At 39.2% G+C, this 26334-nt stretch overlaps 2 protein-coding genes and 1 pseudogene across 2 annotated transcripts in view; 1 reads left to right on the top strand and 2 right to left on the bottom strand.

Annotated features, from left to right (window-relative positions):
• Nucleotides 1-11486, bottom strand: part of SERPINB10 (serpin family B member 10) — a 12855-nt gene extending 1369 nt beyond the window's left edge. Inside the window, exons 1-6 of the mRNA XM_006913726.1 lie at nucleotides 11317-11486; nucleotides 9530-9595; nucleotides 8925-9062; nucleotides 7829-7946; nucleotides 2993-3135; nucleotides 968-1123 (exon numbers count right to left, since the gene is read on the bottom strand). Coding sequence (XP_006913788.1) covers nucleotides 968-1123; nucleotides 2993-3135; nucleotides 7829-7946; nucleotides 8925-9062; nucleotides 9530-9595; nucleotides 11317-11484 — 789 coding nt within the window. The 5' untranslated portion in view covers nucleotides 11485-11486. The remainder of the gene's footprint in view (nucleotides 1-967; nucleotides 1124-2992; nucleotides 3136-7828; nucleotides 7947-8924; nucleotides 9063-9529; nucleotides 9596-11316) is intronic.
• Nucleotides 11487-17548: 6062 nt separating this feature from the next.
• Nucleotides 17549-17667, top strand: LOC112481354 (annotated as a pseudogene).
• A 1370-nt stretch (nucleotides 17668-19037) lies between these two features.
• SERPINB2 (serpin family B member 2) overlaps nucleotides 19038-26334 on the bottom strand; it is a 12434-nt gene continuing 5137 nt past the window's right edge. Inside the window, exons 3-8 of the mRNA XM_006913725.1 lie at nucleotides 26126-26245; nucleotides 24408-24536; nucleotides 23835-23952; nucleotides 20801-20943; nucleotides 20027-20191; nucleotides 19038-19678 (exon numbers count right to left, since the gene is read on the bottom strand). Coding sequence (XP_006913787.1) covers nucleotides 19274-19678; nucleotides 20027-20191; nucleotides 20801-20943; nucleotides 23835-23952; nucleotides 24408-24536; nucleotides 26126-26245 — 1080 coding nt within the window. The 3' untranslated portion in view covers nucleotides 19038-19273. The remainder of the gene's footprint in view (nucleotides 19679-20026; nucleotides 20192-20800; nucleotides 20944-23834; nucleotides 23953-24407; nucleotides 24537-26125; nucleotides 26246-26334) is intronic.

Here is a 26334-nt window from a genome sequence, read left to right as displayed (position 1 = left end):
AGAACAATACGGCATTTGAGTTTTTTAATAACATGTTTGTTTCCAAGCACATGCTTTTGCTACTTGGAGAATTTTCTATACCCAAGTATCTATGTCAATGACATATTTGCAAATGATGTACATTAATAATGTGGTAATATCTTCTTCTCAGGAACCTGAACTCCTAAAAAGAAAGGCTTATCTTGTAAGGGTGTGACTCCAATGGTTCAAAGTCCACACTTGGTCTTATTGTAAACAACCTTTGTAGTTACACAAATTTTATGATATAACTTGGAAATCTTTTCTACACACTAGTAAGGCCATGGAAAATTATAATTAAAAAAAGTCTGGCACACATGAAAAATTAGACACTGTGTGCAAAGAAAGATAGGCCACCTATTACATGAGAAACCAAGGTTCAATTTAGACACATCAATTACTCAGAAACGTCATCTGACCAAAGTTATGTCAGGTTTTATAGAACTTTGGCTGATAAACAACTTAAATAATTCTTAAAGACACTACTGATACAGACTATTTCTCCTGTAGACTTTTTACTTGATAAAAATGTTTTTTAAAATTTTGGTAGTCCGTTAAATGTTTTAAAATATATATCTACGGCTAAATTAATGCAAGTAATTAAAAAATTAATCTCACATAAGGTAGGTCCCACAGGAGGGAGAACAAAGACCTAGACTAAATGAAAGGTTGCTACGAACGACCTACATCGCTTTGTGACTGCTAAATACTGGTATCTGTTTGTATGGCTCCCCCATGCTACAGGTGTCTATAGATGACTTAACCTACCTGAGGAACAGTAATATCAACCTTCCATAGTTTTGTAAAGCCGAAATGGTATTGCAAAAGTGAAGTCCCTAGGGCTCAAGGTATATTGGTTGCCTCCTCCACAGGAATCAAAGAACGGGGAGGCCGTGTTACACGGGGTAAACCTGGGATCATCTTCCCATCAGACAGATGATGGTTTTACCTGATCCAGCCCATCAATCTCCTCTGGCAGCAGTATGAGCAGGCTGAGGTCACGGCTTTCATAGAAGAGTTGAAGGCCGATGGCTTGTGGCCTTTCTATGTTAAAAACATGAAGCTTTTTTTTCATCGACATCATTTGTACTGGTTTGCTTGTATTCTATGGAAAAGAAGTAGCAAAGTCATTGAGGGGAGGTTCTGTCAAGTCCTTAATTATCATAATTGGTCCCCACGAGTCTGGGACACTGGCAAACATGATGATTCTCTGCTAAATGCTAAATAAAGTTATTGAGACCTAGATTTCTGGAAACGTGTGCTACTGGATAACGTCGTTAACAAGTGACATGGGAGTTTCTTTCTCTAACAGAATTGTGGCAACTTCTATAAATCATAGTCAGCTGGCTTGTACCAAACACTCAAGAGAGTACATAATCTTATGCAAACTATGCATATGTCAATGATTCAGAAACTGAATAAGGTGTGTTTCACATGCAAACATTTGAGGAAGTATTTTAGTATCGTAAAAAACTGAAATTCACTATGAGAAAGAAGAGACAAGTAATAGATTAGGAGAAAAAAAAATTGCAAAACACAAATCTAATAAAATTGATAAAGAACTCTTAAAAACTCAGTGATCGTAAAACAAACGACCCAATTTGAAAAAGAAGCAAAAGAGGTAAACAGACACCTTTCCAAAGGAAGAGAGAGAGAGAGAACCGAGATTATGCTTTGAGACTCTAGAAACGCCCTTCCAGTCATCTCAGTTCTCTTAGTTACACAAGCTAATGCTAATTATAATTCCCATTTTACCGGAGCTAGTTTGGAATGCTCTACTACTACTTGCAACTGAAACTTCCTGGTGACTAATACTAAGCCAGGTGACCATCCGGCTCCTTTCTAGTTAGCCTATTGGATTATATGCTCAGCCGCTTCCCCATCTGCATCCCACCGCTTGTCTGAGGATGCCTACTGCCCGCATCCACAGGTCCTCCCAGTACTGTTTGTGTGAGATGACCCACCCCAGGACTAGCAACTTGTTTAACAAACGTTGGCCAATCAATTCCTTTCCGAGGAACCTGGAATGAGATCTATCAGACTGTAGGATGGAGGAGCTGTGGGGTGGCGATATCTCGCCATTGTGGACTGGGAAGCAGAGGAAGCCAAACTTCGGCCTGGGAGAAGAACGATGGGAGAAACGGAGTTAAAAAGACAGAAGGAATCCGGACAACATTCCGATCCACGTTTCCGCACAAATCCCAAGGCCCAGCGCTTTCCAGCCCTTGGACTCTGAGATAATGTCTGTAGCCTTGCATGAGCCTCCTGTGTTTGCTGTCATTGGTTCTTATCACAAAAACAACTGTATTGTCTCCTAACAGAGAAACACGTTAATGAAAGAGGTGAGATTGAAAACTTTTATTTCTTTTTTTTTTTTTTGGTAGAACATGGTATAGGTTTAGTAGAATGAGAACAGAACTGAGGGAAAAGGGAAGGGGGGGAGGTAGATGGGATAAAAGGGGTCAAATACGTGGTGACAGGAGGAAATCTAACGTTGGGTGGTGAACACGATGCAATATATATACGACAAACTGTTGAACTGTGCACTTGAAATTTATTTGATTTTATGAATCAATGTCAACCCAAATCGTTCTTAATTAAAAAAAAATTTTTTTTTAAAGAACAGAATTAGTCGTTGGAGAGTTTGGGGTTATGGTTCAGGTAGACTTCTAGCTTAGGCGTCCCTTCACCCGCTTAGCGCACTGTGTTTCTCATCTGAGAAATCAATATAATAACTACCCTGCCCACTCTACCTTAGCCGTAGCAAGGACTGAGTGATAAAACATGTAAATAGTCTGCTTTCAGAGAAAAACAATGAAAGGAGAACTTCTAAGCAAGAAAGAGCGGGGCCTTTTAGTGCAGCTCGTCCAGTCATAGTTTACAGAGACAACATGTCCAGAAAGAGTGAATTTAAAATAGAATCCTCTCTACAATGCCATGTAAAAACCCATACTGATTAGGAAAAGGTTCCTACCTTGTTTATTCTGAAAGGCTTCTCCTTAGTGTCTTGGACTAGGAATTGTTGTTCCCAGGTTCCTTTAAAGTAAAGCGCGTTCACCAGAACCATTCTGGTTGCAGAATCCACAGCATCATCAGGGAGGAGATTCAGGATTTTACCTACGTGAGCAAAAGGACAGGTTTCAATGATCTAGTTACATCCCGATGATATGCCACATTTATAGAAATTTCGATTATGATATATCGTTAAATGATAACTTCTTATATCCACCGATGAACCAAACCAGAAAGTTAGCATTGATAGAACTCTATTAACAGATCTTACTCAGATTTCACCAGTTGTTCCAATAGTACTTTCTCTAGACCAGAAATCAATCCAAGATCTCAAGTTGAGCTGCATTTAGTTGTCATTTCCTCTTAGTCCTCTTTAATCCGAGACAGTTCCTCTTTTATTTTTTGCCTTTTATGACCTGACACTTCTGAAAACGTTTTGTAGAGTGTCCCCCAATTCTCAGTTCAGATTTGTCTGATGTTTCCTCTAGATAATATTTAGGTGATACATCTTTGCGAGAATACTATTGCTGTGGATGGAATTGCATCCTCCAAAAATGGTACCTTAAGTGCTAACACCTAAAGCGAGGTGAACGCTCAGTAAACCTGCTCCTGTGAGCTTTCCCAGCACATCCTTCTGCCGCTGCAGGTTCACAGGGAGCACCTTGCGAGCACCTTTGCAGCTTTGCTTAAAAGTTCTAAGGGCAGCACTTCTAGAGATTCCAACAGATCTGGGGTGTGATTTGGGCACGTGTACTCAAAGCGAAACAACACCCTCCCCCGCTCCCAATGAAACAAACTTCTTGGTTTTAGAAAGTAATTTGAATTTGGTTTTAAATGCTGATGTGAAAACTTTCCTGAAACATTTTTGCATTTGTTTCTCTGTCTTAGTAAATTACTGACAGTATGTTAAACCTAATCTAAAATGTATGTGATGATTCAGCTTGGGGAGGCCTTCTGTATGATTTTTTAAATCTTTTTCTTGCACAGAAATTTTATTGTTTTAAAGCTCTGTCATTTTTAATTAATTACTCTCTCCTTTGATCAAGTTGTAGATGCAAAGCAAGAACTTATATCAGGGACTGAGGTTTGCACAGATGGATCTCAGGTTGGTTGAAATCCAGTTGATTTGAGATTTATTGCACTGTCTTCTGGGTTCACGTGTTTTCAAGGAATCTAATCTCGAATCCACAGCCTTGTTAGGACATTTAAATTACAATTTACAAAGAATGTGCAAAATGTACTTAAATTCAACTTCAAAGTAACACACAGAGCAAAATTTGACTCTAAATGTTTTACTATCCTCTTGAGAGCTAAAGTGCCACCTTCTGGCTGGCTGTCTCATTGCACAGCATCCTTGGTGGGTTTATGTAATGGGAAGGACATTTTTCTCTGCAGAGAGTCAGGGTAAGTCCTTCCCGGCACATGTTAGTGTGTCATTAGAGTACCCAATGTCCCAAGCATGTGATAGATTTTGAGATGACAAACATGTAGACAATAACCTTCTCCAATCCCCCACTTTCAAGGAATTTATAGACTATAAAGACAAATCAGAAAAAAAATAATAGCAACATATAACTGATATTGTCATTGAGAATATGACTCTGAAGGCCGTGCCTGTAGTCCCTGTGGCTACCTAGAAGAAGGGCTGTTTGAGAACTTCAGGAAAGGAGCTTCCTTCAAGAAGCTCAGACAGAACCTAGTCCCGCCAAAGAGTTTCTAGCATTTTCCCTAAGGACAAAGGGAACTCTGCCTTGACAAAGTCAAAGTTCCTGAATAGCCAATTAATCCTCATTTCATACGATGTTGAATAGCCCCCAAATAACAGATATTTGTGTCCAATAACAAAAGGAAATACGAAAAGATTACAGCTTTCTCCCTCACTTCTAAAATATAGAGTCGGCAGGGCCGGCTGGAGGAATGAAGTCATGAGATGTGGGAGGCAGGGGCTTCATAAAAGGTTCTGGCCATGCCCAGGGTGAGTGTGTTTTGGGGACCCCCCTCATTTGACGAATGGTATGACGACAGGGGACTGGTCAAAGTGTGCCACTCCTGTGTTTTGACCATACACTGACCATTGTCTGAAGTTTACTCTTTCCTCCATAACTTAAAATATTTGTCCAGTTCTCTTAAAACAGAGCTTCTTCTGTGCTGGACATATGAGGCCACTTAAATTGAAATTAATTAAAATGAGCTAAAGTTAAAAATTCAGTTCCTCGGTCTTATTAGACCCTTTTCATTTCGTGCCACTCCTGTGTTTTGACCATACACTGACCATTGTCTGAAGTTTACTCTTTCCTCCATAACTTAAAATATTTGTCCAGTTCTCTTAAAACAGAGCTTCTTCTGTGCTGGACATATGAGGCCACTTAAATTGAAATTAATTAAAATGAGCTAAAGTTAAAAATTCAGTTCCTCGGTCTTATTAGCTCCTTTTCAAATCATCTATAGTCACATGTGGATACAACATGTGACGATGTAAAATTTGGTAGTACAGATTTATGGCACATTTGTCATCAGAGAGCAACTTCCTGGATAGCTCTGTAATCTAGACAGCTGGCTCTTGTCATGCTCCTTCAATGTGTCGGTCTACACTGGGGAGGCATGGCAAGGACCAGGCTTATGCAGCATCAGACAAATGGCTCTCCTCTCAGCTTTGCCGGGTGTAAAAATGGCAGATGCTACTCCCAGCCTTCCTACCTGTAAGGCTCCCGTCTGTCTTCCAGACGACGTAATAGACACTGGGCTAAGAATTTGAGGGCAAACATTTAGTTCCAGCCCTGTTCTTACTCCTACTTCCGCTGCGTTTAATTCGCGCATCCCTCTAGAATCACAGTTGGTCCTTGTATAACCCAAAACAGGGCAGGTACTCAGGAAATGGCCACCTGATCTCTAATTCTAAAAAAAAATGGACTGCGAGTGAATGCGAGTCAGGAACGAGTTAAGCAGAATGGTCGCTCTCGCTTCCCCATGGCTTTGAGTCACTAGCTCAGGGAACAAGGAACCGAGAACCGAGGGCTGCCAGCTTCCTCCGTTCATTCCAGTGGGCGTCAGTGCTCTGAACCACCACCCTGAGTGGGCCCGTTATGGGATCCGAAGCTGACACTCGACAAGCGGAGCTGTCACACGTGGGGTCCTTGCATCTAGCAGGGGAGGCGGATGAAACGAAGTTAATTTTAATAACGCTGTGGAAAGCGCCAAGGGGAAGTTTCCCACAGAGTGACGTGGGAGCAAAGAGGGTGGCTTTTACGTGCCGGGGGACCAGAGGCTCCCTCGAGGACATTGTATCCTGAGCACTCATCAGGCAGCAGGGCAGGGGCGGGAGGGGCAGGGCAGGGAAAAGAGTTTGAGATACAGGACTTGGCATGAGCAAAGACACGGGGTCATGAAGGAACGCAGGGTGTTCTGGGGACTCCGTGCCACTTAGAAATTCCGAAGTATAAATTTTGAGTCAGGAAGTGACGAGAGTTGAAATGGAGGCACGGGCAGGGCTGCACGATCACGCCGAGCCTTATGTGTCACTTTAGGGAACTTGAATTCATCCTGTAGGTCACAGGGCATCGTGGTGGGTTTTAAGTACAGGAGGGACGTGGTCTAGCTGGTTTAATTTATATTTTCGGTGGACCATTCTGGAGGTAGGATAGAGTTGGCTTTGAGAACACAGAGGCAGATAATTGTATTAATGCAGATAAATGATGACAAAGACTGAAAGCAGAGGAAGAAGAGATTGGAAAGGCAAGACGAACTCAAAAACATACGGGCTTTATATCCTATTTCTGAAGCTTCCAACTGTCTGAGCTCAGATAATTTCATTTCTCTAAAGCTCTATGGTAATCCTACTATTTCTTTTTAAAAATAGAACTCTCAAATTTCAGGTGATCATGTGGCCATCCAGCTAAAACTACATTTTACAGCAAGTTTGGGTGACTGACTCTCCCGGTTTGCCCAGGGGTGAGAGACCTTTGGGCGGTAACGCCAGGAAAGTCCCAGGCAAACCAGGACGTGTTGCTCATCCTAGCATCAAGGATGCCGTGCAACTAAGTTTGGGATATGTGGAAATGATGTGTGTGACTTTCAGGACATCCCCTTAGAAGCAAAGGGGTCTTCTTTCCCCTTCTCATGCTGACTATAAAACTGACCATTACAAGAATCATTTTCAACTTAGGTATGAAAGCCACGTCTTGAGGATGGCAGGGAGGACCCACCGGCTTCTTTCCCCTTCTCATGCTGACTATAAAACTGACCGTTGCAAGAATCATTTTCGACTGGGTCTCAGGACGGCCTTGTAAGGAGAATGCTTATCTACCTGTTGACTACTGCGTGACAGAAAGATAAACTTCTATCTTATCATAAAGCCACTATATTTTGGATCTCTTTGTTATAGCAGCTTAGCCCATACTCTAACATAAGAACTTATTTTGAAAGTTGCCTAAGATCATATAGAACATTTATATTACATTTTTGCTGTTAATCAGTAGCTATTTTTCTTTAAAACCACAAATGCAATAGTATTTCAGATTTCCTTTTTGCATTTTTCTGCTTTCCTCCTGGACTCCTCTCTGAAATTAATGAGTTACCATTTTCTCGTCTACTTGGTAAAGTGGGTGTCTCGACTTACATGTATTCGATTAGACTGACTGAAAAAGTTGTGAATCTAAAAAGTCTGAGCACGAATAGAAGAAGTGGTCGGAATATGTAGAATGTGTCCACAGTTCTTTTTAAGAAACACATATACTTACACATAACGCACATTCAGAATAATAAAACCGCGCTTGGAGAAAGCACGTTGGTGAAGGCTTACCCTCAGTCTGGCTTTCCACCCAAGCGTTGATCTCCTTTCTGATCTGGTCAGAAGCTTCCAAAAAGTTAACAGACTGCGGCTCTACACCAAAGTAGGTGTTCATGTCTTCTAAATATTTCTGAAAGAGTCAAGTAAAATCTCCTTTAGCAGAGTTTGTCCAAAACTGAGAAATCAAGTCTATTTAGATTATCAGAATAACTAGGTAGAGGTACAACGGTGCACATGCGCGCGCGCACGCTCACACACACACACACACACACATCGCTCCCTTCTCAGATCTTTCCCCACTCCTTGCATTGGTCAAAACTAAATACCCGCCTCTTTAAACTTCGCTGGGTGCTGATGAGCATGAGAAGGGAGGCCTGCCCCCCGCAGCCCTGGTAGCGCTGCTTGAAATCAAGAGAGAACTTTATTGTTTCCGTTGCTGCCTCTTTACCCTATCTGATTTTTTTGCCCTTTGCCCACTGGGCATCGGAGTCCTCCTGCTGCTTTCTGAGATGGGCCAAAGGATGTGACGGACAAACGTGAGAGAAGCACGTGCTTGTCCTGGCTCAGGATGGACCACTCTGGGGAGCCCGTGAGTCTGAACTGAGGTGACGTCATGGTCTGTACGACGGGGGTTCCCGCCATCGGAAAAGGGGAGAAGCTGATGTTATTCCAGGCCAAGAGTCTTTCCAACGTCTCTAACGTCGTGATGTGAAATGACTTGTCGGATCCCGAGGTCAGCTTCGCTCTTGAGCCCCCAGCCCCCAGCCACACTCACGACCAGAGCCACCCTCTGCCCCTTCAGAGTCACCCTGCTTCGCTGCTCTACGTCTTTTGATCCATTTTCCACGAAATAAATGTTGCCGTGGGGACTATATGAACCGCACTTTTACATTATTATTTTGGATAAAGATCTGACCACTAGATTTAGTTTGAGCCTCAATTATGGGTTGTCTTTACAACTAGATATTATGGTTTGTCTCAATGACAGAAATGCTGACCACATTAAGATTGTCCCTATGGTCCCTACAAAAATGTACAAAGAGTTTATTGATTCGTCTCACATAACTCTTTCTATCCCATTCACTTTAAGTAACAGGTTTGCACTTACTTTGAGAAATGGATATGTTTTCTCCCCATATATCCCATTGGCTGTTTTAAGTACATAGGCGTTACTGGGTTTGTTGATTTCTGAGATAAGTGTCTGGAAATCGGAGCGTATTTCTTCAACCTTCCCCAAGTTGCAGTCCTTCAAAAGAAAAGGGATTAGTCAAATAAAAATGTCGAACAAGAGCTACGTACATATACGAACAACCTATAACAAAGGAAACGATTTGGTGTATTGTGAACAAAAGCTGAAATCAGTTCTAAGGTGGATAAGAAATTGTTTTTCTGTAACGTTATCGGTGCGAAAAAAATTAAAAGTTACTGAGGGCATTGTTTTCTTCACATTTAGTTTGCAAAAGCAGGAATAGTTTGAAAGTGGAATAGTTCTGAGAGAGAAGAAAAGGAGGAGAGAGAGAAGGAAAATACGACAGAATACGACCTCTCCAAACAGTGTAGACATCTCGTATTTTGAAAAACGTTTCTATAACTTTAATACATGTTGCTAAGAAAATTTACCTGTCAAAGTTTGCTTAAATTAGCCATTAACACACGTGTGCTAAACGGGGGTTCTCTTTAACTATTAAATAGATATTAAAATATAAAATATACCGTTTTCCTTTTCTTTTCGCTTTCGGGATAAGATTTGATGTCTTGGTCTCTGTTAAATTGAAGCACCTGTAATTTTATAAAAAAAACAATACATGAACGCACTTTGCAGAGATATGATCATATGGAATACACATCAATAACTACAAGTCAGTCATGCCAATGCTACAGAACTTATAATTAATGAACCAAGGGGGGCTCTAATTTGATTTAAATGATGTATTAGCTGAACTAATGCAGTAAGTCAAAAGCGGGTTTTAAATAAAGGTTTAGAAGTCTAATTTAAGTTGTGCTTTGTTTTAATACTTTTTATAGGATGTTTAGGATGACATTGGGGTATCCTTAGAGGTAAAATTCTCTCGTTTTCCATGTTTCATTTTTTTCTGCAATTTCTTCAAAAAGAAGACGAGGTGTTCAATTGAGATCATCATTTAGCAATTTAAGCAAAAGCCACCATTGCCCCAATTAACTGGAAAATTCAGGGGTTCTCATTGTTTTTTATCAGGGTTAGTGATTCCATTCTCATTGTCTGCCACTTGACAGATGTGGGCATTGTTTTTTTCTCCTGAGTTGTACAACAGCTAAAAAAAAAAACAAGGCGATAATTTCGTCTCCCACATCCTGGGCCCAGCTCACAAAGAGGAATAAAGTCTTTCGCCAAAGCTTTGTGCTGACTCACAGTGACAAAACAGGGACCATCTGCCATAGAAAAAAAGGGGTGCATAGGCAACTCCTCAGTCTCGATTGCAAATGGAAGGTGTTAATGTTTAAATAAATATTAAATAAAACAAGGGCAAGCAACACCCAGCAACATATTTATTTACGTGAAATGGACCAGAATTGGAATCCGTCTAAGATTTAGTTTATCACATTAACGGTTAAGTCTTTAATAATTAATTAATTATTAACCAGTTGCGAACCAAGATTTTGTTGTTATTGTTTTAATCCACACAATATTTTGTGAACTACAAGACTAAGGGTGATACCCTAGGCCCAAACCGACAGAATCTTGTCTCGCTGAAAATTACTGGCTATGCCCATTTCCATACTTGACACAGAAGACACTGTCATTTGGCATTTCAACTGTCGTACGATTTAGGTTTGAGTTTACTCTCTTCTGTTTTTACTTTTATTTAAAACACAGATACATATATTTACATGTTTATACCTGCATATATATACATATATGTGTGACTATTTTATAACATGCTTTGCTATCTATGGCTACACACACTCACGCACACACACTCTGCTTCGAAGATGCTTACAGCAAATCAATAACGGTTTATACGATAATATCATTTTGCTATTTTAATGCCCCTAATGGTCCCATTAGATTCATTTAGACAACCAGGGACTGAACAAAGAAACAACCAAAGCATGAGAAACAATTCATTTGACTTTTCTATTTGTCTTCAAGATAATTTTTCTGAGATTGGAAAGAAGCTGACTAATCTTACTATTTAATATTTGAACCATTACTTCTTGAAATATTTTAATAATCAAAATAAAATTGTTTTGGGTGTTGGACCTAACTTGATAGCCTCATCATTTCTCCATTTGATTTGGCTGGAGAACACAGTTCTTAAATTGTTTTTCTTATAACAGTTTTCAGCTTGATTCCCTTTCCCGGACTTCTTCTTATGGTCTAGAAAAAAATTAAGGTATACCTCTTATTTTGAATATGGTTGTAAAATGTGAGGTCTTTGGATTTCAGGAGTAAAATGAAGATAAAAGGTATAGAAAGCATTCCATTTTAAGGCGGCAGATGATGGTGCTTCCCCACTCACCTGGGCTATTTGGGCAGCAGTGGTACCTCTGGTCCCCAGATACATCATGGACAAACAGGTTGAGATGCCCCAGGGAGAAAAGAAAATATTTTGACCCTCAGCAGTTTCAGCTAGCTTTTTGCTAAATTCCAGAGCAAATTGGTTGATTGATTTTGTTAGAGAATCCATTGGGAAAAACCTAAGAAAAAAAAGAACAGATAGACAACATGTTAATAATCTTTTTCATTTGTTCCACTTTTGTAAAAGAATTTGTCAAGTTACACATTACTTTTTAAATCATCCTTCAGTGAAATGACAAAAATGCATATTACCTTATTTGATTTATATATATATATATATATGTCCATCCCTATGTGTATATATATGTACAATAAGAATATATTATATATAATATAAGACCTGAATGGACTTTAGGAAAATCCTAATGTAACATCATTCTTTTACGCTGAAGTCCAGAGAGTTTAAGAGAATTGCCTCAAATTTTAGTGCTAATACACATCAGAGAACAATTGGATTCTGGTCAGTTGACAGCAAATCGTCAAGAATGTAACAATATAAATGGCCGTGGAGCCAGGTCACCTCCCTCTCAGTACCAACTTGACACTATAAATGAGACATAGTTACACATGTTTTTGACTTCGTATTTTTCTCACTTACCTTTTTTTCATATTTTTATATTTTTTAACCTTATTTATTGCTTTCTACCTCTATATGTGATATGCCTGACTTCCAGAATGCCTTTGTCCTCCTTTATTTCATTAAAATTGAACTCTGCCAAGATTCTCTTTTCCTCTAAAAGCTTTTCCTGACCTTTTGCACAGGAGAGTGTCTGCCACGGCAGTCTCTTAACGTAGTTTCTGCCACTCGCTCAACGTTTATCAAACTGATAGTTCTGTTTTCACATGTTTGTGTCCTTCCAACTTCGGGGTAAGTTCCCCCAGGACAGAAGTTTCTTACGCTGTTTTATATATCCAACAGCACCTAGCTCAGCACTTTGCACAAAGTGGATACTTATAAATATCTGTCTACTACTTGTTTGCAAAGTTCATTGTTTGGGGGTCTAGCCACGATTTTTTATTTATTTAAACTTGAAATCATGTGCAGTTTACTGGGAAATGCTTACAGAGAAATCAACACTCGTTTGCCTTAATTCTTACTCACTCAAGACCCCTTGAAATTGGTTTTATGGACTCGGGTTTTCTTGTTTGTTTGGGGGGTTTTTTTGTTTTGTTTTGTTTGTTTGTTTTTGATATTATATTCAGCTTCTAAATGTCACCTCCAATTACCTTGACATTTTAAATTTAAGTCTTTTAAGACTGGTCTCCATTAAAAAAAAAAAAGTTTTACCTAATGTCATTTTATGGCCAAATAATTTCTCAAACTGGTTACATGACTGAAAATAAATGAAATTCCTGGGCCTAGAACCTTTTAGTAGTGCCCATGTTGCCTAGAATGGGGTCTCCCCAATGACATTCCCTGGGCCTCTGGGAAAACTCGGATGAGGACTGAGAAGGACCAGTTCCCTCTTGGCAGCCGAATCAAGGGAGAAGTGTGTGTCGACGGTTAGATTTCGTCCCGACTGAGACTAACAGTGACTAACAATGACACTGTTGCCATCCCTCCTGGCCACAGGCTTGCACTTAACAAAACAGCTTCCAGACTCTAAATCATGCTCTTTTCCAGAAGGTGATGCTCATCCTGGGCTGACGTTATTTGATTAAAGAAAAAAAAAAAAAAGTCTAGTTTTGTAGGAACTTATAAAATGTTCGAAACTTGCCTGTGAGTATTTTTTTCTTGACAGAACCAATGCCATCTTGGAAATAACCTTCCTATTTCCTTACAAATAATGCTTCGTTTACCGCCTATATGTCAAATTTTATCTTTTGAGAACTCGTGAATTACATTCATATGGAAAATGCTTTGCTTCGTGGCAAAGCCATACTCACCACGAAGGGAGGAGAGGAGAAAGTACTATCTTAGGGCCTGGGATTTTTATCTTTCTACCTATGATTTATGGCTATTCCAGAATTTAGTTACTTGTAACAAATTCCCGAAAACTATAATTCTCTCTAATGAAGGAGGCAATTTCTTGTGAAAAGTTAATATCCAGTTACCTTCAGTTTCATAAATTCTCTCATTAATATCATCAGTAATATATCAGTTGTAACCCTGTTATATTAGCCCAGAAATAAGAAGGAAAAAAATCTGCCTTTTTTTTTTTTTTTTTCAGAGAAATTTACAGAAGCACTAACTCAGCCATTAGTAAAATTTAACCCAACGCTGGAAAGTGTTTTCTGAAGGGTGCAGAATTTGGGCATGAGATTTTATAGGAAATAACCTATCCACACAAGGTTGAATAATGATCTTTTCAGAGAAGACTATAAACATCTAAATCAGAAGCCTACGGTGCCATTTTCAAGATGTATTGCTCTTTTGCAGTTTTCGGGAGCTCGGTTTACATAAATATATGTAAAACATGTAAAATCGTAATCTGTAAAAGGCTTAGGGGAGAAGCTAGAAAACTATGAAAGTAAGGAAAGGATTGTGTCATTCATCAAAATGTCTCAGGGACAGACACACATACTCCGCCATGTCAGAGCTGGAAAGTACCTTGAATCCCTCTAATCTAATTGCCTCGTTTTATCTGCTAAGAAACTAAGGCCCAGAGAGGTGAAAGATGCTGACTAACATGTACCGCTGGCTGGTAACAGAGTTATCAGTTCCATCACATTCTCTGGACTCTGAATACAACTGCTTTTATCGTTGTATCTCGTTGTCTTTAAGATTTTAATGGTAAAAGGACAGATTGGGTTATGAAAGAAGTTGGACGGGAGGGAGAAACGAGAAATGATGCTGAGAAGGAGGAGGACGTGAGAAGGATTCTCATCTCCTTTTCCACAAGAGGATGCCCAAAGTCCCTCGATTTCCTGATGATCCTGATGACGTCACCTACTTCATGGTGTGGTACCTATCAGGACATGACATCTCCCCCTCAGCCCTTCTATACTCACCTAACATCATTTTCCGAAGGAAGTGATAGTTTCCGAAGATGAGCACCTAGTGTAAGATTGCAGGTTAGGGGCTGAGATTATTCCATGAAAGGAAAGAAAGCTAATGGCTCCTGGGAGGGTGGCCAGGGCAGGATGCTGGGTGGGGAAAGGGGATAGAGAGCCAACGACACTGACAGACACAGAGGTAACAAGTCCAGAAATATGACTGAGGAAAACTCCATTCATAGTTTCACGATTCCTGGTAAAACGATTTCTCTAACTTCTTTTGAAACAAATGCTCTCTCCCATTCAGCCCTCTTTCTAGTACACGTTTTGAACCAGCTCGGGGTTAAATATCTGACTTACACAGAATTCTTGGGGGGTGAAGTTTTACCTACTATTTCTGGGGTTTTTTGGGGGGGGAGTGGTTGACTATTCGATATTTAGCTGGACAGTTCGACAAAGAAGGAAAACATAGATACACATTTTAAAATAAAGAGGTACTTACAATATCTTGCTTTCTTCCACCCGAGCAGAATTAGCAATTCGCTCCTAGCATAAGAAATTGTGGCTGAGTTAAGTAACTTCTAACTGTAGAAACTAAAAAAAGATTTCTGGCGCCTCCCTCTTCCTAGCCCTGCCCTTTGATTCACTTCCACAAGCCCATACAGTCTTCCTTTCAGGTTTATCTTGGGCAGAAGCTCGACTACAAAAGCCAACAAGATAATTAAGGTTTTGCCTGAATTCTTTAATTAGCCACGTTTTCCTCATCTGTCCACATGCAGAGACCTGACTTCTGAAATGTCGTAACTCACAGTTTCCTTGCTTAATCTCTTCTTTAGTCTGCCAACCGGTAGCAATTCGAGTGCTTTTCTTAAAAAAAAAACATTTAAAAATAAAAAAAATTAAAAAAAAAAAATAGAAAGCTTCAAAGTAGTGGAATAATAATGGGTAATGAAATGGAAAATGTTATTGGTGAAGCGTTTACTGTTAATGTTAAATTTGCCCTTCACATTTGGGGGGGTTTGTGGAGAACTCCAAGCGTAATCAAAATGAATATGCAGCCCACTCCCCCACTCCAGGGACCAGGGGCTTGGGTCGATGTTTTAGACACAGTTACTGACTCAAATGTTGGCTCATCGTCTTCTGGGTCTCTCTTGTTTCTCCCTATAGAATTTCTCTGACTCTTCCATATTTATTCGAAAGGAAAAACAGTAGACTACAGTTTCATCTTCTATCGTAGCACATGTGTGCATGGAGGAGTGGAAAACAGAGTGACGAGAGGAATGGGAATGGAGGAACGATCTAGAACGGACGAAGGGGAAGCGGGAGGCTCTTCATTTATAACATGCTTCACGCGGTTTTATTTTTCTCTTCTTAGGACTCACGTGTTTTCTGGTAAACTGGCTCAGAGTTAACTATTTGAATGTTGGTGTGGAACCTAGAGCAAAATGTCCCTCTGGATTTCACTAGCGAGGGTGACTTGTGGCAGGAAATTCTGTGCAGCCTGCCTGGTGTATGCTAAGCAGATACTATTATCCACGGATGCCCAAAGGACCATATGGTGGCTCTAGATAGAGGGACTGTTCATCTCCACGGACAGCAGCTCGTCAGAGGGTGACTCGGGCTGCATCATCGCACAGCATGAAGACACTCCAGTTATTTGTCTTGCATTAAATGCAACAGTGAAGATTATGCTGAACCAGCGGAGAAAATTCTTTAAAGAAATTTCTTTAAAGTCACAGACTGTTTTATTCATTTTCCCCAAAATCTTCTCACAGACTGTTTTATTCATTTTCCCCAAAATTTTCTCAAAATTCCTTTCCCACTTACCTATTAATTAAAATCCTTTCAAATAGATATACTACCTATATCTTGGATAGACTGTGATCTAGACAGTAGGATCAATCACAGCTGTGCCTTATTTTGATGCCTGTTTGGGGTGTGGAAGAGAAAGAGGTAATAGTGACCTAAGTTAACAATATAATATTATTAGCATAATTTTGTTTGCTTGTTGTTATTTATGGCCTGCCTTCTGTATCTTTAGCAGTATGTATAGATATTACTAGTGGAGACCAAGTGATAGAAACTAAATAAATGGAGAAGAGAGATGGGAGGGAGAGTTTTTTTTTCTTGATATTTGATGTTTATACCACATGAATGTATTAGGTGGAAGAAAGAAAGAAAGAAAGAAAGAAAGAAAGAAAGAAAGAAAGAAAGAAAGAAAGAAAGAAAGAAAGAAAGAAAGGAAGGAAGGAAGGAAGGAAGACTTTTAGTCCAAAGAACGAAAGAAAGAAAGAAATTGAAACAGAGAGAATTCTAGGTGAATCAGTATTATTCTAATAGGAGTCCAGAAAAAGAAAGTGCGTAGCGTGGGGCAGAGACGATTGAGTGTATAATGGCTGTCTTATTCAGTCTGGATTGCTGTAGCAGAATACCACTGACTGGGGCTTAAACGACAGACACGTACTTCTCACAGTTCTGGAGCCTGGAAGTCTGAGATCAGGGAGCTGTCAGAGTCAGGTTCTTGGTGAGGAACGTCTTCCTGGTTCACAGACGGCTGCCACCTCTCTGTGCTTGCACATGTTAGAGAGAGGACTCTCTGATCCCTTCCTCTCCTTGTAAAGGCACTAATTACATTACACGAACTCCATCCTCATGACCTGATCTAACCCTAATTAGCTCCCAAATGCCCCACCTCCAAATACCATCACACTGGGAATAGGGTTTCAAGGTCTATGTGGTGGGAGGATGGGGGAGACACAGACTTTTAGTCCATAGCAATGGCTGAGAATTTCCCCAAACTGAAGCAAGAGCCAAGTTTCTAGACAGAAAAATTCTGCTGATGATGAGCAACATAAATTTTAAAAAACAATTTGAAAAAGTACTCTTAATGCAATGAAATATCAAGAACACTATCAAGAACAAAAAAAAAAATTATTAAACTACAAGGAGCAAGAATTATCTTGACTTTCACATCAGCAACTCTGGTGCCAGAAGATAATAAAATCATCCTTTTAAAGTGCTTCAAACCTTGAATTCTACACTCACACTCTATCTCAATAATGAGCGTGAGACAGGAATATCCTAAGACTCACTATTCAAAAAGCTACTACGTATTGCCTTGCTGAGTGAATTGCTGAAGTAAGTAGAAAAATGCAAGGAGCAAGGACACGTAATTTTCAAGAATGTCTGATTTAGAAAAAATAAACTACAATCCAAGCCTTAAAAAATTAACTGAGGTCTACGGCCATGCTACCCTGAACAAGCCCAATCCCGTCTGATCTTGGAAGCTAAGCAAGATCAGGCCTGGTTAGTACTTGGATGGGAGATCACCTAGGAAGACCAGGTGCTGTAGGCGTAAAAAAATAAAATAAAATAAAATAAAATAAAGGATTGTAAACTGACAAGGTCCTTGTAATCTGTGAGGTCAACCAAGGGTTGCCTTGCTTAAAAAAAAAACAATTAACAATAGTTTTCTGGGATTCTGTGTTTGACCAGTTGACAGTAAGTGAATAAAACCAGAGACAGTTTTATTACTTACAGAAATAATAAACATAATCACTAGTATTTTTTAAATACTGCATATGCCGAGAATTCTTTTAACTGCTTGCTATGCATGAATTCATTTAACCATCACGGCAACCTTATGAGAAAAGTATTGTTTTCTCAAGTTTACACTGAAAGAAAAGAAGCACAAAGAAGCGCCAGCCCTCGCCCATGGTTAGATGACTCAGAGTGTTAGAACTGGGATTTAGATGCAGACGCTCAAGGTCCTGAGGCCACCTCTTTAGCCACCTTGCTCCACGGGTCATCATAGGGAGTGTGGTGCCTGGGACATTTCCAGGACTCGGCCACAGAAACCAGACTCTCAAGTCAGTTCAGAACCCCCTCCCCACACATCAAACCACCTAAGTGCCTTTGTTCTCAGGTCTTACATTATTTTCTGTTCTGCCTCTGCTTTACTCAAAAGCATCGAGTGCTATTGGAAGCACACATGCTTAAAAGAAGCCATCTTGTGTTTCTCCTCCTGCTCTTGCATCCAATCATCTCTACTCCTCTGAACTCTCAGCTCAATGACCTTGACCTTGATTCTATGTCTGGACCACTGGATTTGCTATTTATCTCTATTGTCCTTGAGGATTAAACACTGGTATTGCCAAAGGACTCTGACTCAACCTACACTGCTGAATTGCTCTGACCTTTGCTACTGGAAGGCAACTCTAAACCATTCTCACATGACCCCAAGGGGCTCCTTACAAAAGGAGAGGTTACCCCCTTGGCTCTTTTATTCTACTTTTTCTTGGTTCCCACAAATGAGCCATGATTCCTGATTCCTGGGGTGCAAGTATAACAGGTCTTATGATCTGATGACCTAATAGAATGGCAACAAAAAAAAAATGGTTGTGTGGAAACATGTTTATTTATTATATATTTAAATTTTACATAAGTTACAGACACATCTGTGTGATACATAATTTTATAAATGCACATGACATATATTTGCCTGTTGTTCAATGCTTTCTTCTAGGTTTTTGTCATAGAAGGGCATAGGACACATAATCGTCCTTCATCATAAAAACAAACAAATGCATTTCCTTAGAAAGAAAAATAGCAATCACCTGTTTTTATAACTGTATCAACAACAGTAAATGCACAGTGAACAATAATAAAAATTATATAAAATAATAAATAATACAGTAAAAGTTAATGCTATAAAATAAACTAAGAGTAAGGAAGAACAAAATGGAACATCATCCCATTTTAAGAAACCAAACAATTCATAGGGTTGTTATGTTATAATTGACAATTGTCTAGTTATTTCTGTATTATATCTAGTGTGTAGTAGAAGTTGTTCGGGAAAACAGAAATATACAGATAAAGCCTCTAATTTTTAGTACTTATAGCAATTCTGAGGCTTATAGCTCTTACTCCAAAATCCTTTACGGAAACAGAACCCTTCAATTTCAGGGTGAGGCGAATCTGCCAAAAAAGAGGATGCTCCTGGTTATTTTGTGCATTATAAGGAAGAGGAAAGGATGATCTGCCACGAACTGTGGACCTCCGTGGCCAGTTCTCCCTGACATAATAGCCCCGGTGCCAGCAGAGGCTTCAGTGCCCTCCTCATTGACATCCACAGTGGCTTGATGGAACACTTCGGACAGAAACAGGTTGTTCCCTTCCGACATCCCTGAGAAATCGGCCTGGCCCTTGCTGAAGGCGTCCTTCATGCCCATGCTTCTCAGAATGGATTTGAGTTCGTAGTGCTCTTCTAATTTGAACTGGGGGATGTATACCTCAACATCATCTTCAGCCATCGTGTCTTTGCTGAGCCACTTGTCGAGTTTGTGATAAGTTATTTCACTTTCCAGCTACAAATCAAAAACAAAACAAAACACCACACAACAAAACAGTGAGTGCCGAGAAAAAAAGGAAAACAACTTCTAAATCTAATGTTAAAAATCGGTGACTTTAACTTTATTACATTGCGGGTGGTATAAAAACTTAATAGATTAGTGAAGTTTTTTTGTGAGCAGGCGGCCTGTATGACATATGTTTAGGGCTCTGAATGAAAGTTTGAGACATGCCACATTTATTAGCAACCGATTCATGTTTTTCTGTGAGAAGTCGCACATGATTTCCTAAGTTAGAGAGATGTTCATCACGAAAGGTAAGTTTAGCCCCAGAAACCTAAAACAATTGAAGTTAGAATGACTTACCGACTCCAGGCCAGTAGACACGTTAGCAATTCCATCTGGAAGCAAAAGGAACATGCTGACATCTCCAGTGTATGGGAGTTCTAGAATCTGAGTCTTTAGGTCTTCGATGTAGCCAATGTTCAGCTTTTCGTGTAAGTACATCATTCGTACAGGTTTATGCTGAGTCTAAAATGATTAAAGAGTAAAATATGAAAGTTTATACTATGATGTCAAGAGACTTACAGACATAAAAGAGAATGTGTTCTGCTTTAGTGTTTAAGAAATGTTTTAGAAAACAAACTAAATTATTTGCATACACTACCAGTGGTTCTAATCTTATTACCTTTTTCAAGATTACACTCATTATTAATAAGATGGACAATAATAAGAATACTAAAATCTTTGTTTAGTACCTACCATGGGCCAAGAACTCCGCTAGATCTCATTGAATCCTTATAACTTTTTGAGCTGGATATTATTATTATCCTAGTTTTACAGTTAAAAAGTGTAATTTATACAACATAAGTTAAGTCATATTTGGTAGAAAGAGCCTACATTCCAGTCCAGGACTGTGTAAGCGTAAAGTCCATAGTCTTCCACCACCACTCATATGATCTCTCACAAAATTACTATGATTTTCAGTAGCTTGAAAGAGTCGATCAACTGTCCAATGTCCATCACTTATAACTAGCAAATCATACAGTAGCATCAGCGAATGGTCTCTATTGTTTCTTCTCCTGTCTCGTCTAAGTCCCTGAAGTATATGTTAGGAAAACCTGTCTCGTTGTCTCATACCGAGTTCACATGGAAAGGATAAAGCCCATTTAATTTCTTCTCAAATGGAGTCTTCCACTTTCCTTTGAAGTAGACGGCATTCACCAGAACCATCCTGGTCTCCGGATCTACAGAACCTTCAGGTAACAAGTTTGGAATTTTGCCTACAGAAAACATGACATGGGTTTAGGTATCATGATCCAGAACTGTGAAAGTTACTATAATTCCTTGAATCTTTTGCGTCACAATCAGACTCAGCAGCCACATTTGTCAAACTCCACAGAGATGTCGATCTTCAAGCTAAAGTTTTTCTCTGGATTTATTTAAAGCATAAGTAAAATTTGGACCAAATTTCTTAGAAGGTTTGGAAAATCCAAGAGAAAATGAAAACGTAATGCATTTAAAATTTAGAATTATTATCGAATATGCAAAGCAGATTTTCATTTCTTTTCATATCATTTTTTTTCAAAGTTTTATAGTTGTAGGAAGTTATTTAATTCAGATGCGAGTGAAAGAGGAGGAAGATAACCACACCTTCCCACAGTGCGTCGTGCGTGCTTCCTCTCGATCTGGTCTACACAGTCTGTGGGTCTGACCTACTGATTCATTCAGAAACATTTTTTCGGAAATTTAGGCTAGACCTACACTAGGAGTAGTGCAGAGTCATGAGGCGAGCAAGGAAGAAAGGTCCTTGTGGGACTGAGAATATTGAAAGATAAGTTCAAAATCAGGTATGGAAAATGCGCGATAAGTTCTATAATAGTGCTAAATAATGCAAAGTACTATGACAACACAGAAGGGAGTAAATGAGCGAGCTAGAGAACGTTCTCGGTAAACGATAACATCCAAGTGTGATACTTTCTTAAGCTGGTTTAAGAGGCAACGCATTTATAGTGAATATCTGCTCTGCAATATTTCAACCCCTAAATACATTAGTTTATTTAATCTTCACAACTACACTATTAGGTGAGTATTAGTGTCATTTTACACCAGAGGACACCACGGTGAAAGAGGCTAACAATCTTCCCAAAGCTATAATCTTGGTAAGCTAGTCAGGATTCTGTCTTCACAGTCCTAGTCACAGTGCGACTAATAAAGTCACAGTAGTATGACCAGCTTTAACATGTCCATTCAATGGCTTCACTCAGTATATCCCCAGGCAATTAAAATTCTTGGTAACTACTGAAATCTACTAATGCTTATTTAATTTTGTGAGGCACGTGACAACTAGTATTAGATAACAAACAAAACAAAATTCTCTGAAATTATTATAAAATTTGGTAAAACAAACAGTCCAAATGACTACTTGGTATTTGTGCAATACAATTGATTGGTTTATAGTCATTCGATACAACCCTTAAAGAGAAAATTTAAGGTGTTCACAAAAAGCAAAACTTTCATGTGTCTCTTAAATTTCGTATTCCGTTTTTACTTTCACTTCTCTTAATCTTCGCTTTTCCTGGTTCCTTTGTGTCAGTAGTTCATTAATGTTTTAGAAAAATGATTTAAAAATCCTTAATGGAAGTAAAGAACTAAAGCAGATCATCTATTTTTAGAGAAACAAAAATATTTTTAAATGCTATAGAATCGAGTTCATGTGCTTTTTTCCATTATGGTGGCTAAGAAACCAAACGATTGTTCGAAACTATGTTTTAAATACAGAAGTTAAGAAAATTCTTTTTTTTTTTTTTTTGCATTAAGTTACCAAACTCTTTGAACATCCAAATGAAGAATTCTGGAGTTATGTTAAGGATCAGAAGACAATGAAACTCCAGCTTAACCACTAACTAGTAGTGGGTCTTAGATCAGCCACTTAATCCCTCGGGGGCTTGACGCCCACACGATAAAGTGATAAGTTTGGATAAATGCTTCCCAAGGATCTTTTCAATCCAAACAACTCCTAAATCTTTGAAATTCCAAAACTTCTTCATATCCATAATAATCTCTATTTTTTTTTTTTTTTTTTTTTTTTGCTCTTAGAAATCCACTCTTAGAAATCCATATATATGTTGTTTTTCAACAATTATTTATTCGAGGCTTATAATTCTACCTGAAAATTTGGAAGAATGAAGGATTTTCACTGTCAGCAACAAACTGTGCTAATTTTTGCGAAGACACAAGAGAAGTGTGACCTACCGGCCCTCCTCTTAAATAATTATAGTCTAGGCTAGACGGCAAAGCAAACAAAATAAAATAGTTCAATAACGGCTCAAGGTCTTATATGGCAAACATCAGCATAAGTCATGCCGCCAACAAAGCACACAGAAGATTCTAGAAGAGGGAAAGATCAGGTTTGTCTAGGAAAGGGCAAGACTTTGGATGCACTTAAATTCTGAAGTTGAAGCATGCATTAAAAGTAAGTATAGAGGTAGCAACCAGCATCCTGTTTGCTCCAGCAGCCATCACATACAGTCTCTTGGATTATTGAGAACTGAAAAGTCAAGGTAAAGAGCAAGATCTTCTGAGGACAACAGGAGGTCACTGAGGATATTTAAATGTAGGAATAGCCTAAAAAGTGTGTTACTTCACCTCTTTAGATTCATCTTGTCCTCTTAGCACTGTACAACGCTCCAGAGGGCCAAGGTCCCTCACCTCTGGATAGTTGCACATCTGCGCACTCTGTCTAGAACTCTCTCCCCAGGCACCACGCCCTTTGCCTGGCCAGCTACAGCCCATTCTCCTAATCGCAACATAAACATTTCGTATTCCAGGAGGCCCCTTCTCATTGACACGTCGGAGTCAGGACGTAGTGTCACAATTATTTCAGTACTGATATTTCCTATGTTGGAAAACTTCTGCCTTCTCTCCTAGTCTATTTTAATGTAATATCCAAAAACAGATTATTTGAGTATTGAACAAATGTCTTCTATTAATAGGCTTCAATTATTTTTTTCTCACTTAAAACAACACTTAGCTAAACAAGAATAAGTTTGCATTAACCAAAATAACTAAAATTGGATGACTATTAAAGTATTAAAGACTAAATTCAAGGATGGTTTTTAAAGACAGATTGGTTTTCTAAAATAAAGAACAGAAACTATTTCCTTGGTTTTACCTTTGGTTTGAGTATTGACCCAGAAATTAATCTTTCTTCTGGCTGCTTCTGCACATTCTAGGAAGTCGACTGCCTGGGGTTCTGTAGAATAATATTTCTCAGAGAGTCGTATGTATTCCTTTAAAGCAAGAAAAACACAGGAGATTACACAGAATGTATACTGAACAAACCTTGGAGTAATTGTGAATTACGGGCTTCCTGTCAAGACTGGGAGTCCTGGGCTGGCATAAGGATGGAGGCTGGCTACTGGGAGCCAAGGAAATGATGCAGATTATACGCACTCTGCAGCCCTCCTCTTCCCACACTCCAGCCCCAACTCAATTTGCCCTCCTACATCCTATATTATAGACACTAAGTTAGAGGGAGATGGGGCTTAGGGGTTCCTGGCTCTGGAAGTCAATTATATCCTTCCTTACTACACAGTAAATGGGGCTTTTGCATCAGAGAGAGAGAAAGCCTAAGGGATAGTTAGCAATGCTAACCCTCTTCGTACAAATCGTGGAGAACGGCTTTGAAAGTGACCTCACTGCAGATTTATAGGGTCCCGCCATTTCAACTACGGGTTTTACTTACTTCCTTGAATCCCTCAGACTTCTCTCCAAACAGCTTATTGGCACTTTCCAATACATAAGCCCCTGTGGACGCGTTGATTGCAGAGATGACAGAACGGAAGGATGAATGGATTGTATCTTCAGCTTGTGCCTTAGACAGAAAAGAGGGATTCTCTTTACATAACACAAGACTACTAAACAAGATGTTTCTTAAGCAAAAGTGTTTTTTTCAATACAGCAATAAAATGCTGTATTAATGTATATTATTTTCTGATACTCTAGAGGAATCTCTGAGGAAATAGTTTTGATATAGATGTGGAACAAAACTAATAAGACAATGTTTTAGTTCTTTCCTATTTTGCTGTGCCTATGGATTGGATTTAACCAAGAAGTAGCCAACGCCCTAGAAGAAAGTGAGGCTCCTTTTACAGTCCTAAACTTTAAGATTTCTAAGAAATTTTTATCATATTAAATTGTTACCTTACAAATGTTCTTTTAAAAGTTCATATAACTTCTAAAAGTACCCATTTTATAATTAATGCATAGTCTACACAGTGGAAAATCTGGGTTTTAGTAAACCACAAAAGAGAAGGGGAATTTCAATCTGCAACGTAAGTTTGTAAACCCAGTGACAGATAAGGGGCTCAGTCACAGCAGAGGACAGAGCCCTGCAGACGACTGCCAGATGTCTCAGGAGACCTGGCTGAATCTCCATACGAATGAACCCTTTCCAGCTCCTTTTGCTCATAATTCCCTGGGTAACCGGCAGGTGGAGCATAAGTGTTCCCAAAAAGGAAGCTATGGGAGATACCACACCACAACCTAACTCAGTAGTGAAATTCTGGATGTTGGTTTCCAAGAGGAGCACATCTCTGTTTCTATAATTTAGTTGGATAGCTAGTATCTAAGAAATGAAGTACTGAAGAAAGATAATACTACCTAAGATGGATGGATGGATGGATGGATGGATGGATGGATGGATGGATGTGGATGGGCCCCAATCCCGAAGGTGATAGAGATAAAATTTCAAAGGGAGAAAAGAAAGAAACAAAAAGATAGATAGATAGATAGATAGATAGATAGATAGATAGATAGATAGATAGATAGATAGATAGTAGAAAGACAGAGACAGAGACAAAAGAGAGAGAGAGAGAATGAATGGAGAGATAGAAGGGTAGGGGAAGGATATCTGAAGGTCAGTGGTCTCTCATGAAGTCATCAAGCCTGACCTTCTCTGACCTTCTCCATTCCTCAACCACTTGTCACTCCTGACCCTTTCCCCTCTGGAAATCTGCATCCACGTGTGTGTATTTTAGGAGTCTCTACCACAGTTTTAGAATAAATTACACAAACCCAACTAGAGGCAGGGTGGTGTGACAAACTTTAGAAAGAGTCTTGGCCCAGAAGTCAGAAAGTCTGGGTTTTTCCCTGGCTCTGCCCTTTGTTATTGGTGGGACCATGAAATATTTACTTAAGGACCCTGAGTCTTGTTTTCTCTCTGTGAAAAGGGAAAGTCATACTAAGTTCCTTCTCAGTCTAACGCTGTGACTTCAGACAAGAAGTCACAGCGTAGTATTTTATTCTGGAAATAAAATACTAATATATGTATGTATATAATATCAGAGTCTTATAATAAATACTACACATATTAGGTGATAGGAATAAAATACTAATGTTATATGTAATAGAAATAAATTAATAATAAATATATATATATATATAAATGAATGAGTCAGATACCTTCAAAATAACATCAGGATAAGTGGCCTTCTGGATCTGCTGCTTGAGTTCACAACCGGTGGCAATCGCTGGGGTCACTGGGGTGACGTCGTGGACTCTCATTTTGTGAAACTGAAGCACCTGCAATTGGAATTAGAAGGAACAGTTACATTTTTCTGCTAAATTCCTTAACTTTTAAACCAATGGCTATCAGGTGCCTCTTAGTGCCT

This window comes from Pteropus alecto, unplaced genomic scaffold (genome assembly GCF_000325575.1).
Source record: "Pteropus alecto unplaced genomic scaffold, ASM32557v1 scaffold14, whole genome shotgun sequence".
Classification (NCBI taxonomy): Eukaryota; Metazoa; Chordata; class Mammalia; order Chiroptera; family Pteropodidae; genus Pteropus; species Pteropus alecto.
This window is presented reverse-complemented; position numbering and strand designations above follow the sequence as displayed.